General features: G+C 37.2%; 1 protein-coding gene across 8 annotated transcripts in view; it reads left to right on the top strand.

Annotated features, from left to right (window-relative positions):
- Positions 1-12,082, top strand: part of LOC126197937 (peroxisomal acyl-coenzyme A oxidase 3-like) — a 95,642-nt gene extending 83,560 nt beyond the window's left edge. For all 8 annotated transcript variants that reach the window (XM_049934680.1, XM_049934684.1, XM_049934677.1 and 5 more), the window contains exons 11-13: positions 999-1,132; positions 10,815-10,947; positions 11,136-12,082. In XM_049934680.1, the coding sequence (XP_049790637.1) occupies positions 999-1,132; positions 10,815-10,947; positions 11,136-11,392 (524 nt within the window). In that variant the 3' untranslated portion in view covers positions 11,393-12,082. The remainder of the gene's footprint in view (positions 1-998; positions 1,133-10,814; positions 10,948-11,135) is intronic.
- The last annotated feature ends 3,660 nt before the right edge of the window (positions 12,083-15,742 follow it).

A 15,742-nucleotide genomic window follows, 5' to 3' on the forward strand; every position in this document is an offset into this window, starting at 1 on the left:
GATCCACTGTGGATATAGGACAGCAACCAGTCAAATATTTACCAAGGAAAATCGCCAAACAGCCGTATGTTTTGACAAGTTATTTTATTTAGACTACCAGTTTCAGCATCTCAGTTATGTCATCTTCAGGCTCCTATGCACTCTGTGTATAGACAACCAGATATATCGATATTTGGATAACTGTAGCCATCAATATCTGGATTCTGTGAATTCATTTTTTGGACTGTGTTTACTCCCAAGACTTGACAACAACTTATTGAGATGCTGAGACTGGTTGTCTAAATGAAATAACTTCTTGAAACATACGGCTGTTTGGCGAATTTCCTTGGTAAAAATGTTTTGTCATTTGTTCCTTCATAATAACAAGACCTACAAATATAACACAGATCCTGTCACGCCACCCGATGACAGAGAATCTAAGTTGGAAAAATGTTTACTCTGTATCTTGTGGGTTTTTTGTGATCACTGGTGGTGGTTATTATACATAATTAATTCTATTCCATGCAAAACTGGATTCATCCGTAAATAGAGTTTTTGGAAGCAAATTACAACTGGTACTTAATCAGTAACAAAATTAAAATCAAGCACTATTGTTTATAATGTGAAAATGTTGCACACACAAGCTTTCTGCACATAATTTTTGCCATGCCTATATCCACCGAAGAAAGGAAGGGGTTTATTGACCCTTTGACAAGTTCATTAGACTCTGAGCACAAACTTGGATCTCAAAAAGGATGATTAAGGAAATTGGTCATTTCCTTTTCAAGGAAAACAACCTGACTTTTTCCTTCAGCAACTTTTGGAAGAACCACAGGAAACTGAGCCTTACCGCTGTGCCACTTCACCTGGAGTGTCCATCAAACCTTTAGAAAAGCAGAGAATCACTGCCTACTAGTTGCAGGACCTCAATCGATTATGTTAACAATATATTGCTGTCACTGCACATTTCATTTTTTCACCTCTCTGGAGTTATTACTAAGCCTGTATCTCCATTACAGAATTGCTGCAAACATATCGTTGGCTTGTATGTTGGCTGCTGCAAGCAACAGAAGAGAAACTAAGGAAACAAGGCCGTCAGCTTTCTGAATGTGAAGTGTTCTGTGCAGCACCACTGGCAAGAGCATATATCGAAGTAAGTTTGTTGTGTAGCTGTAAAGTCTTGTAATAGCATATGTGTTATTACTAAAAGATAGTGATACCATTCTAACTTTTGTTTTGGATCTCTTTGATTTTCTTCATGCTTAAAGGATTTAAAGTCAGTGCCAAGATATCAGTTTCATTAAAGCAGTATGGCACACTTCCAAAAAACACTAAAAAATTGACTTTGAAGATTTGATGATCCAAGGGCAGAATTAGTGCAAGAATTTAGAATAATAGAGAACTGAAGAACCCTGATAGTGTAACATATTCATTTGTTATAAGTACAGCTGGATTGATACAATTTATACCTCACAATCTCTAGCTGATGGAGTTCTAGCTGACTGCCTTCCATGACCACCCAGCATATCATATCCAACAGAGTGTTTTTACGGGAAGAGGAGCATGGCAAACTAAATGCATTATCTTGCAAGATCCTTAGTTGACATCTTTGATAGTACAGAATTGGAACAGGATGCAAGTTACATGCCACACAGTACCTTAGTTTTACAGTGGCAAAGTCACACACAAGAATTTTATTTCTTAGCATTACATCACTTATACAGTGATCTTGCTGATTTACTTGGCAGATTAAAGCCAAAATCATTAATATAACCAGGAAACACAGCTGGATTCAGCATTAGATCAAGGGGCATCACATGCATGTGGGAACATGTCACCATGACAGAAGCTGTGAATAAGATGTAGGAATCTAATAGAGAACTATCAGTAAAATGACAGAATTGTACCTTGCATTTCATTTAATGCAAGCGAGTGAACCATGAAGCAACATTTCATCAAGCAGTCCTCCACTGAACTTAATGGCTGCACTGTTTTTGAGGAATGGCTGGAGAAGACAGGCAACCTGAGAACAATTACAGAGACACAAAAATATAGAATTCATTACATCCTTTTCAAAAGGAGAATTGCTCTGTGCCCTCAAAAATGGCTCTACAGAATGAGGTTGCAGGAATTGACAGCCTTCCTGTAGAGTTTGTACTCTAAATCTTGGCATCTGGTGGCTGAGATTAAATTATTTACAGAATGGCAAATGTCCAGTCAAAAATGGTGTTGCAGGAAATGATAGAACTGTATCAAAAGACAGCCAATCCTGGATGCAAAATGACTGACATTGTAGCGGAATGTTGAGATCTTGGGAAGCTCACACACTCCTGGTGATCACTTTTTCAGACCTTCAAAAAGTGTACAACAGACTCAAATAGAACTCCCATTTCCATGTCGCATATAAACCAGGTTTTGAAAGAGCATTTACCACTGTAAGCAAATGTATGCTCACTGCTAGAACCAAAATCATTTGACATCTTCACGGCCCATATCCAACTCTGAAGGGGCTTGAGACAGGGCTGTCCTTTGTCAGCCTGACTATGCCCCAGACCTTTAAGAACCCTGCTGAAGTGCCTGTGAGATGAACTGTCAGGAGGTAGCATCTTTGGTGCAAAAACTGTTGTGCACATATATGCTAATGACCTTAGTAGTTCACTGAACAGCCAAGACTGACATGTGAGTTGAACAAATCATAGATGAGTATCAGCACACAAAAATAAATCCGCCATTATCATCCTGGGTCCAACAGTTCAACGTGGTAATGTGAGAACCAATAGAATGCAGTTGACTCAAGATGCCAATTGCTTAATGGTCATTATAGCTATGCAAGAAGACAAGATAGAACAGTATTAGAGAGGAAAAGTATGACTAATTGAATCTTTGTTACGGAAATAGCATCTGCACTACTTGAACCTTACATTCTTGTGAAATTCAGTCACATTGCAACTATCTTCCGTATGCCATGCAGTTTTGCAAGATAGGTCATGGCATCAATGGTGTAGCACACATGGAGTCCAAATCTTTTTCAGATTACGCTTTCTTACAATTGTCTTCCCCTCTACCACAGTAGAAGCCTTGGCTTGCACAACCTTTGTAAACACTGTATGGCCTCACATATTTATTAATAACAACAAAGGTAGTAGAACAGGGAGATGGTTCAGTACATGTCAGTCTATAGATTCCAGGTTGCCAATAAACCTCGATGTAGTCCGATCAGCACAAACTATTAGGGGTGTTCAAAAGAAAATTGCAAAGCAACACTGCAAGTATAATTGAAGTATTTATTCAAAAGTAATCACCGGAGGCTTAAGCACAATTATCCCACTGTTTCATGAGCCAAAGGAGTCGCTGTTCCCAGAATTCATGTGGCCAGTCCTCCACTGAGTCCTTAATTTTGTTATCTGAGATGAAGCACTTCCTTTTGCGACCAAACACATCAAATTCGCAGGATGAGATGTCTGGGATGTGGGAAAACTGCAGCCACCCTACAGTTGCCTGAGACTGCAGTCACATGTGTGTGAGTTGTGTTTGTTTGTATGCTGTGTGTGTGTGTGTGTGTGTGTGTGTGTGTGTTTGTGTGTGTGTTTGTGTGTGGAGGGGGGGGGGGGCACCTGTTTTTAATGAAGACCTTATGGGCCAAAAGCTTTATTTGTGACAGTCTTTTTGTTATGCCTATGTGCGACTCAGCATCTCCGCTTTATGGTGAGTGGCAACTTTCCTTTTCATAATATTGTTACATTCCATCCTGGATTTTTCATTCTTTTACTTTATTATTTGGAGCTTAATTACAAAGATCAAAACATCCTGCAACAGCCAATGATGTGACTTTGGTTTGTAGTGTGGATTGCTCGCCTCACAATCAGCACCATTATCACCTTGTGGCCAGACTGGATATTTTTTGTGCCACCAAGCATAATGATTATGTTTGGCTAACAGGAATTCTGACATTTTTGTAATTATATTCAGTAGAGCAACTGTACAAAAATGCTTTGAACGTTAGTGACTTCAACATTTGAACTTCAGGAAGCAATCCAGAGGCAACAACAAACAAGTTTTTCATAATTACATATATGTTGTTCTTGATGAGCTCATACTAGAACAAGGAGCAGAGGCTTCTGCAGCCCTTGGTGTCTCACCTACTTAACGAAATGGAGTGGGGGGCACTGACGTACCACTGCATCTAGGAGGTTACAGTACAGCATTTCATATACACCTGTGTGTTATTCCAATCCTATAAACAAAAATCAAGATGATGGAGGTCAGGTAACGGTACTATCTTGACATATTTATTAGGGAAAGTACTTGTTTTAGAATGCACAAGAGTTCAGTGTGGCAGATAGATCATCATTAAGTTGCATACAGAATGTCCACAATTTTGAGCTATTAATTCATAATCATCAACTAGTTGGTCAAGAAATTATTTTAAAAATGCATTTAATGCCAATATAATCACAGATCTCCTTAGAGGATTTTTGTTGAAATTGATAATTGTGTTTTGTCATTTGTGTCTGTAAAACAACAAGGCTACAAATGCACCACTTGTCAAGTACCACCACACAATGAAACAGAAACAAAGTTAGAAATATTTTTCCCCAGCATCATGTGTGACTTAATTCTCATTAGGTACCTGTTAATTTTTATTTGAATTCTATATTTATTATCAAATTTAACTCTCAAATACAAATCCTGAACCTTAAATTTTTTTGGTAAAAAACATGGTTTTAATTAGCAGTAGCATGAAAATGTGAGTATTCATACTAAATTAAAATTTGCCGCAAAATGTTGACAAAAATAAAAATATTATTTCACCATTATTATGATCACAATACTTTTTCATTGAAACAGTGGAATAACATCAATTATGTTACACTTTTTAAGTATTTCATATCATGTAGTTAATTCAATTTAGCATAATTTTTGCATTAACACAGTAATTTTTTACCAACTTTATATCTGAATTAAGATTTTTTAAATTTGTTATTGTTTGATTGAGTTACTTGAGAATTTCCTTTGTTTACCTGGGGCAGATTGAATATTTACTATGAGATGCACTATTCATTTGTGACATTCTTATTATGCAGGGTCACAGTTATTGAACTATGTGCGAAAAAAAAAAAAAAAACATAAATTAGCTAGAAACTACTGCGTGAACACACTTAATTCAACATGTAAACATCACTACAGATATTCAGATGTTTGATCTGCCTGCCATCATTGACAATGATGTGGCACAGACAAATAGCAAAATTCTGCATAACCCAATGAAGTGTCGGAACATCGATGCTGTGATGACCTCCTGAATGGCTGTTTTCAGCTCAGAAATGGTTTTGGTGTTACTGCTTTACACCTTGTCTTTAATACAGCCCCACAAAAAGAAGTTCCATGTGTTCAGATCTGGAGAATAGGGTGGCCAATCAAGGCCCATGCCAATGGCCTCTGGGTACCACAGAACCAGAATGTGGTCGCCAGAGTGCTCCTCTGGGACATCACTCTCCTCCTTCGATGGGGTTGAACCCTGTCTTGCATGAACCACATCTTGTTGTAACGAGTGTCACTTCGGATAATGTGGATGAAATCATCTTCCAAAACCTTCACGTACAGTTTGCTGGTCACCGTGCCATCAAGGGATATCGCGCTGGTTATTCTGTGACTGGACATTGCACACTACACAGTCACCCCTTGAGCATGAAAAGACTTCTTGATCGCGAAATGTGGATTCTCAGTCCCCCAAATGTGCCAGCTCTGCTGCAATTTCTGCACAGCATGTTATGGGGGTATGGCTTCCAGACAACTGTCAACTCCAATGAATGGTCACTGCCAAAATGCAACATAGAGCAGAGTTGATCCCCGAGGAGTGGAACATGCTGCTGAGCACACCATGCTCAATTTCAAAAGTCGCATCCAGCCATCCAGATTTAGGCTTTCTGTGGTTTCCTTAAATTGCTACAGGCAAATGCCAAGATGGTTAATGTAAAAAGGCGTGGCCAATTTCCTTATCCATCCGTGAAACTTTCCAAGCTGCTTTCTGTGAAAGTCAACAGGATGTTAAAATCCTAATCTTCCTTCCTTTCCTCCAGCACCAGCTTTTCTGAAGTGCATGGATGCAACACACCCTTCATTCCTGTAATCCTCTTGGACTCAATCTCATGATAGCTCCCTGCCCCTCACATGCCTCCTGCCTAAGGACCCTAATTTCACTCATCCTGACATGCATACCATCTTCCCTTTCCTCTTTTCTGCCACCCACTCCCAGTCCATTCCCCCACATCAACATCATCATCATCGTCATCATCATCATCATCAACATCATGTGCTGCATGAACTCATTAGTGTTGGTGCCTGTGTGTCTCATTCCCATCCTGTACATCTGCTGCCTCCCTCTGAATCATCAACTCACCAGCCAGCCTTTCCACTGCTTCCTGTCTCCTCTCTCCCACTCCACACAATTCATCCTCTCACTCTAGGCAATCTATAGAACTTCAGTCCTGGCAGTGAGCATTCAGCTGACACATTGTACAGGCGCGTGTTTGTGTTTTTCAGTTGTGTTTTTATGTCGGTTGGTAACTCAACACCTCTACTGTCTGGTAAGTTGTTACCTTGGTGTCTTTACTCCTAAATTCTTTAGATTCTGCCAGAACTTCCCATACCATAAACATTATTTCTGCATTTGTATGTTATTAGCAATGCCATTGTTTACTCTGCATAAGTCGTAATACATAAACTGATTAATGTGTCCCTAGATGTGAATGTTTAAAATGACTCATCTCTGCCAACAATTTCAGCACATACATACAAGATACAATATGCATAAGAGATTATTTAAAATTGTCATTCAGACTCAAGAATGAAAGGGTCTCACGTTTCACCTCAAGGAGAGACGTGTCTTCCCCTTCCCACAACAGAGGGAGGGAGAGGGGTCTCTGTCTTCCCTCTGAGTGACCTGCCTTCCCTTTTTAACATTTACCAAACTATACCTCTCTCCTATCCATGGAAGGAATTATCAGTTACTGAAAAGTAGGAAGTCAGCCTGTCTAGCAGTATTAAAAATTTCGCCCCCTAGCCAGTGAGTTTCCCTTTGATACAAGACTGTGTAAACTGTCTTTCAGCATACAAATTAATACTTCATGTATTGCTGTTAACCTTTTATTTTTAGATTATATTCCACAGTTAATAGCTTTGACTCTGTTATTATAAATAATTGCATAGTACATTAATTATAATAGTTTGTATGAAAGACTGTAGTTTCAAGGATATACCATTTTATAAAACTGACATATTGAGTTGCATTGACTGACATGCCCATTCCAAGTTTTTTTATGATATAAATGTTATAATTTATTTTGTCAGTACTTATTTCCTTCTTTATAATTTTCCATATTGCTTTTTATTTATTTTCCAAGTTTTCAATAAGGGGATTCAAAGAATGGAGAAACAGTGTTCTTTCCACTGTGGACACCTTTGTGAATCTAGAGGACTAACTTTTAATCCTGAGACTAATATCCATAAATCTTGAGACCAGGTCAGTTCTTTTAAAATTTTCCCAGTCATCCCAGAGTAATTAATACAGTTCTCATACCATTCTTGAGCTACAGTATAACTTTGGTTGCTGTCTGGACCTTACCTTGGTGCTTCCTGTTAAAATATCTCTTTTGCACCACCTCACTTATAGCTACTGCGTCTGTATCATCGAAAAGTCCAGTTTCTTCAAAAGGGATATCACTCATGGGCAAACTTCATCATATAAAAACATAACATTGTTGGCTGTCATATGTACAAAATATTGAGCACAGATAAACAATATACAGGGTAGGAAGCTAAGAATGGAAACCGCAGATATATTTAAAGCACATAATTACATCGGCATGTGGTTTCTGCTAAGTTAAAGTGTACGGGCAGTGAATTTTTTGACATATGGAAGTAATTTTTAATGTTTATTGTTGGTGAATTATTGACACTTTTTTAAAAATAGAGATATATAGTTTTTCCGTGACACTGGAAAGAGGATTACAGAAAGTATGTAATGTGACCAAATCATAACAAGATAATAGCGCTGCAAGACACTATCAAGCTATTAAGAAAAGAGATCCCACAAATATATTGTTCATCTGTTTTTTATCTAAATGCTACCCTTGAGCAATGATGCATGCTGTAAAACAATTTCAGCAGACAATATGCGTATAGAATTTCATCTGGACTTGTCCCTGCACAGGCCCCAGCTATAAGGCAATTCATATCTTTGGCAGTTGTCATTGTTTGCTTGTAGACATTTTAATTTTCCACATAAATGAAAGTGCAGAGCTGTATAGGTCATTTTGTTTTTCCTGAAGGACTGGCCCAAGAATCTCCAAATGTTCTGTTAAGAGGGTCTGTGATTATCTGTGTAGAATGGGTGGGATATCAATCATGTTGGTACCATATAGATTCCCTTTTGTCCTGTGAAATATCTTGCAATAATTGTGGCAGCTTATCTGTTGGGCATGGTAGATACTCATTTTCATTGAGTCCCATCAGTAAAACAGTCACCAATTATGTGATTCTTGAAAAGTGCCCACCACTTGTTGATTTTTGGAAATTTGTGGTCAGTTCCTGTGGGACCAAACTGCTGAGGTTATCAATCCCTAGGCTTACACACTACTTAATCTAACTTAAACTAAGTTACACTAAGGACTCGAACCTCCAATGGGAGGAGACGTGTGAACCGTGGCAAGGCGTCGTAGACCGTGCGGCTACCCCATGCGACTGGCTGTTATTTATTCATTTTTCTCAGCCAGTGTGAACAGTAGTGTGTTTTGCAAACATTGATTTGTCCAAAGTTCGTAAAGGATTCTTCATCTGTAAACAAAATCTCACACAGAAACAGATCTCTTTGCAGTTTTCATAGACACCATTTACAGAACTGTAACCAATTTTGAAAGTCGTTCATTTGAAGCTGTTGATGGAGAAAAATGTGGAAAGGGTCAAGTGAATAGAATTAATTTTCACTCTGCAACAGAGTGTGCACTAACCTGAAACTTCCTGTGTGGCAGACCAGGACTCAAACCTGACATCTTTGCCTTTCGTGACTGAATTATCCTAGCATGATGAACAACCCACCTCACAGCTTTACTTTTGCCAATACCTCATCTCTCTTATCTTCTTAAGTTGACAGAAATTCTCCTGCAACATTGTGGGACTAGAATGCCTGGAAAAAAGGATAAGCTGTGAGGGCAGGTCATGAGTCATCCTTGGATGATTAGTTGCTGGAGCACTTGCTCACAAAAGGCAAAGGTCCCAGGTACAAGTCCCAGTCAAGCACACAATTTTAGCCTGCCAACAAGTTTCAGGATTAAGGGTGTTGGGTTGTAATATTCACAGGACATTTCCTTGGCTGATCTCAGTCACACATCACACTGCTTCAGAGTGACATGTGGATTGTGCATTACTGCTGCTAAAATGGATGTTATATTTCTCTAATCAATTCCTATACATTTTTGTTGATGTATTTTATTCTTACCTTTCAGCGTACAGCTACATCACTTCCTTAACAGTTTGGTGACATTCATCTTAAACTTCACTTTTTGTCTGCACATTGTGAAAGTCTGAATAGCTTGATCACTCCAGCAGCAAAGCAAAGACTGATAGGTTTCAAGTACACAAGTGAACATACCAACTATACTGAGTTATATAATATACTGAGTTATATGTTTGCATACATTTGGTACAGTAGGCCAATAGTTTGCGTCACTGTTACATTGTTACTGTTTGATCAAGCTACACAACTTATATCACTAAAGCTCTCTTCGAATGCTCTTTCCAATTGTACACAATAAAGTATACAGTTCCATAAAAAATAACAAAAGTTAAAAATATGCCACTGTTATAATTCAGCAGCTATGATATTTTATTAATGCCTGTCAGGAAATTAGTAACATGTTCCTCTATAACTTCTTGAAAACCACACATTGGTGTGAGTGTAGTTGTGGTGGCCTGTTTTAACTACCTCACTGTGTATATGTCACACAAAATGGAGCTGCTATACACATTCTGTGACAATGTGAAAGTTAACATAATGTTTGCAGATAGTTTAGACACTTTCTCCCACTACTACTGTTTCACATCACTACAGTTGGACCGGTAGATCAACACACAAATGGTTTCCATTATATGCATGCCATTAATTAACATATAATGGCTTTTACTGTATTTCTTTCAGAATTCATATTTTTTCCAAACCACCCTACTCATCTTGAAAAGTTGTATGAGTCTTGTGATAACTATGTCCCTCCCATCTTTGACTAATCTACCATATATCTCAGGCTTTTTAATGACCCTCTTGTTTTTTTTTAACTTATCTCTTATTATTGTGTTAATCTATTTTTAACTGTAATTTTTACTGTTCTGCCCCTCTTCATTCTGTATTATTGTTATGTCTTTGGCTTCCAAGTGACTTTTCTATTTAGATTTCAATAAATTTTTCACTTATCACCCTCTGCTATACTTCTAATATTGTTTTGGTAACTGCCTCTTTTTCCTCAAACTTAACTGTATTGCATTTAATTGGCAGAAATGTGCTCATTTTTAAGTTAAAAATACACAAAAATAAACATGCTTAAACTGCCACTTTGCCAGGGGAAAAAGAAATAAGCACTATTGGATCGGTTATCGAAGAACTATTTTGAGTGAAAAAAAAGTTTATGGCTTGTTGTTAAAAACCTTGAGGGCAAAACTCAACTTCAGAAGTCTGTACATGCACTTGTGCTTGTTGAATTTAAAGTGATTCAAGAAATTCATAGATTACTTTGTTTTCAGTACCTAGTAAAGCCACTGTCAATAATATTAATCTTCTGTTTCAGCACTTTATCTTGCAGAAATTTGTGGAAAAAGCAAACAGTGCAAACAATCATTCTGTGAAGGTTGTTCTCCGTAAACTGTGTTCCCTGTATGGTGTATGGTCTCTTGAGAAGCACCTGCCCTTCCTCTACCAAGGTACATACAAGATAATGAAATGTGATGAATAAGTTACCAAAACTATACCTTATAATAGAAACTGAGTAGTGGAACTACAACAATTTACAATGAGAAAGTTATAGTTAACACCTTTGCTCAGACACTAAGAGAATTAATTACATCTTATCTCACTTCTGCTGTTTATGACTAGTAATTATTTTTAACAGGTGGCTACATGAGTGACCGTGAGCCAGCACATTTCATACAAGAAGGCCTCTTACAACTCTGTGAACAACTGAAATCTGAAGCTATTAGTCTGGTGGATGTTCTGGCCCCTCCAGATAGGCTTTTGTCATCTGTGTTGGGACAGTCTGATGGACATGTATATCGTAATATGCAAGCTTCATTCTTCAGCAATCCACAGACCTTTGAACGGCCAGCTTGGTGGAAAGATGTTGTGTTTTGGCAGCACTCAAAACTCTGAAGAATTTTCTATGAAATGGGAATTTCATTTTTGATGTTCATATACAAAATAATTCACTCTCAGGTGATTGGAATTATGTATATCAATTAGTTTCCTCATGCACAAAGAACAGTATCCCTACTGCCTATTTATAAAATATTAAGTTGGCTTAAAACTGGGACTTACATATTCATATTTTTTATAGAAAACCTTTCACAAACATTCTTTTACAAAAAGAAACTTAAATCAGTTACTTGAACTGGAGATTATAAGAGAGAGACACTTTTAGTATCACTTCAAAATGTGTTCCAGTGTCATGCGGAGCTTAAGAAACAAGTAGCTCTGACTTTCTGCAGTACCAGTGTTAGACATATAATGGGAGGTGAACGAAACTGCTTACATGTGAATAAAAAGAGACAGAAGGAATTCATGTTTTAGTACAGCAACCAATATGGTTATGATTCATTTACTTTGAAGATACATTTAGAAGTCAGAAATAAGATTGATAATATTTGTCACTTGAATGTTTAATTCTTACTACTGAAAAAGAAAGTGGTCAATAGGAAGATTTGTACAAAGCTTTATTTTTAATAAGAATATATTTTTTATATGTGGTGAAATAAAATTTTATATTTGTCTATTTTTAAAGGGGGTATTTTTGTACACTTGAACAATTATGTGATTGAATAAATAATATATCTTGCTGTTGGATTTCTGCCTGTTGGCTAGCCATGTGATTATATTTGTCATAATTTAAGTTAAATTTTGATGAGTTATGATACTTCTCCATCTGTTTCTGCATCAGTGGTATTTCCACTTCAGTAATAGTACTATTTTATATTTGGTACCAAAAAGTTGCTTTCTCTGAAATAGACTGGATCATCAGGAAATTTACATTTATGTACATTTTTAGATTATTAGAACAATACTATGAAATACTAGTATACATGCGGCCAAAGGGGTTGAAACCTTTTATGTTTGATGTACATATTGGTTACTGACGTGCGCAGAATAACATACAAAAACCAACTGAGCACAATATGACTTTCAACAGTGAAAACAGTACACATAAAACCCACTAAAAATACAGTACACAGCATCCTATTTGGTTTACAAGTTGTGTGTAAAGTTTTGATCCCCTTACAGTACATTATATGTAGTAGCAGGGCCAGAGATCTCTCTCTATGCATACTGTACATAAAAATTTTTACCGGATGTTGCATGATGGAAAATTAAAGTTCAGATAATTAAGTCTAGAACACGGAATTTTCTTCTCTAAAATTGCTTCACTAAAGAAAGTCACATAGCAGTTCCTACATAAGAAAATTACAAGGGTTCAAAAATAAAGGAATAAGAGAAATTCAATTCCTATATATGAACATTGCCTGGTTCAAAAATTACTTATAAAGGGTGATCAAAAAGTTTCCATCCAGAGTCAGTATGCCGATCAGGCAAAATTGCCATGAGCGTTAAGGCAATTGTCCCATTAATGCACCATGTTGAAGATACCCATTTGGTAAAACACTGTATCCTTCTAAGTGAAGAAATCCATAACTTCCTCCTGTACATTCTCGTCTGACAAGAGTCTTCAGCCCTTCAAGCTCTTTTTGCAGGGATCAGAGGCATGATAAGCACATGGGGAGATATGGATATAGGTCAGCTGCTCAGTAGTGTTGCACTTGAGTTGGTGTAACTTCTGCATTATAACATTTGCAATATGAGGACATGTGTTGTTATGAAGCAGCAGCACCCTTTGTCACATTTGTTTTCAACAGATATGATGTCCCATATGCGTTCTTCATTCTCAAACTGATGCCTATCACAGATTGCCCTCTAGCAGGCAACAAAAGAACAATTGCACACTGGTCCTGTTTGGAAGCAATTGGTAATAACGTCTCCGTAGTTCATGTTCCCGCATTTGCCTCGCACATGATTGCCAAATTCATCTCCTGCCCACATGTCAGTACTTATTTACTCATGTTGGAATAGCAGTACATTGCATATATGATTAATAATATTTGTGCCTACACCAGCTAAATGTATTCGAATGAAATATATGGGAAGCTGATGCTTTCTAGTTATATTAAATAGCTACTGTCCATTTGAAACTGGTAGCTTAATATATATGTAAATGGTATTTTTCAAAGAAAATAGTTATTTACATCTGTTACAAAAAGGTTTGTTTGTGTTACGCTACTACTTATGATGCAGTTTATTCTAAACATTGCTGTTTGCTACATAATTAGAAATTTTCACTCCTGAATCTAGGCAATCCGGTAACTTTTAGGTGTAGTGGCTGATGGAGATTTATTTATAATTCTCTTTCAAGTTTGTAGGGATTCCCAACTACGTGGTTTATATTAGATGGAGGGTTGTTGAATACCTTAGTGACAGATTATGTAACTCCTATTTGAACCCATATGCAGAGGCAGAGTCTGCATAATAATTATTTTGTGTTTTGTAGTGTGATTATGGAATTCATAATTCAGCAGAAACTGATTTTTATGATCGGCAACAGATACCATTAAGAAGTAAATGCTCAAGGAAGTGAGCATAATAACTCCAAGACCCTTAACACATTGACCGCTGCACATTTAACACTGGATGTTTCACCATCAGGCCAGCAATCAAGCATAACACTCTGCTCTGACCAGTGATGGTCTCGTGGCAGTCAACGTGTTTAAGAGGTCTCCATAAGATGTACAATCATCTCTTTTACACAATGTTATTATTGCCTGCTTTTTGTCAAAAAATATTTATTTACTTTAGGTGCATTTCTCCATAATTCCATAAGACCACAGAAAGTGAAGGTATATAAAATGAGCAAGTTGACACACTTGGTTTAGATCAGCAACTTTAGGTGCAAAGCTCCTCAAAGGTCTTTTGCACCATTCCCCGTCACCCTATTTTGATTTGTTACCCAGCTGAATCCCAAGGAACTTTGCATGCATGCTGTGTTCCATTTTGGGTACGGTCAACAATGGATATTTCTAGTACTACCAGGTCTTTTTTGCTTCTTTGAAATTGCATAATATGAGTCTTTATGAAATTATGACATTGACTTCAGTGAACCAGTTATATGCCTGTTCAACTATCATTTGGTTTATGTCTGATAAGATTCACTATGGGGCCTTGTTAGCATACTTCTACCAGCAGCAGACATTGCAGTTGTGGAACCATTGTTTAAAGATCATTTGTAGCCTATTGGTTAAGAACAAGAACGGACCCAGTACCAGTCTTTGTAGTCATCATATGTTTTGTTCCCCATTTGGAGTTTACTTTTATTCCTGTGACATAATCTATCACTATAACTTTCTGCTTTCCGTTAGGTAAGACTTTTATGCAAGAGGGATCCCATTACATTTTAGTTTGTCAAGTAGATTTAATGATTCTCACAATAAAAGGTATTTACAGGTCACAGAATATATGTAGATGGTAATTTTTTCATGTTTCTTTCTGCTAGGACTTGGTTTCTGAGCTCTTGCATGACTGTCTCTATTGAGAATCTTTTGCAAAAGTCAAACTGAGAGATTTGCGACAACAATGAGGAAGTAATCACTGACTCTGGAGGACAGTGATTTCAGTGTGTGATCATTTTTGCCAGTTATGTTTTGAGCACTTAACTTCACTCACATCACTATTTTTATTTGTTTCTCGATTAATAATGTTCCATACTGTTTTATTCCTGGGTGTTCATTTTTTGTATGTTTTAATTAAATGTTTTTTTAATACCATATCAGAAGATTTTACAGTGCTAGTGGTAATGGAGTTTCAGTTTTTGGGTAAGCTTGTCCTCTGTACTAAGTAGAGCTCTCTTCCAAGAACAAGATACATTAACCCAATGGTTTATACAGCCAGCTCACAGGTTTCAAGTCCATTATTACACTGCCTGTAGTAAAACAGGCTGAGCAATCTATATTTCTTCTTCTTTGGTAATAGAGGGCATGACATGCTGTATACCACTGGAAAGCTGAGAAATCGATCTGTTTAGTGGTGTATAACACTGTTAGGTTTATCTCCCCCCCCCCTCCTCCCCACCCATAAAAAAAACCTCCATAAATTGTGTAGTGTGCAAAGCAAGGAAGTAGAAAATTATATAAGACAAAATATGCTGATTTTTAATAAAGGTAAATATTAAATATAGGGTCGACTGTGGGGAAAAATATTAGTAAGTCAATGGGTTAGTCCCAAGAGTTATCCATCTCTTGTTCCCGGTTCCATTAAATATAACTCTACTTTGTTTTAAGGGGAAACAAGACTCAAAGAAATGCAGGAAGATGTTTAAGGAAGAGCTAAATTTTCTATTCACACCTTCTAAGTCTCTTCTCAGTTTTCTTCATGCGTTTTCTCCATAAAGGTGTTGATCAAGTC

Source organism: Schistocerca nitens, chromosome 1 (genome assembly GCF_023898315.1).
Source record: "Schistocerca nitens isolate TAMUIC-IGC-003100 chromosome 1, iqSchNite1.1, whole genome shotgun sequence".
Taxonomy (NCBI): domain Eukaryota; kingdom Metazoa; phylum Arthropoda; class Insecta; order Orthoptera; family Acrididae; genus Schistocerca; species Schistocerca nitens.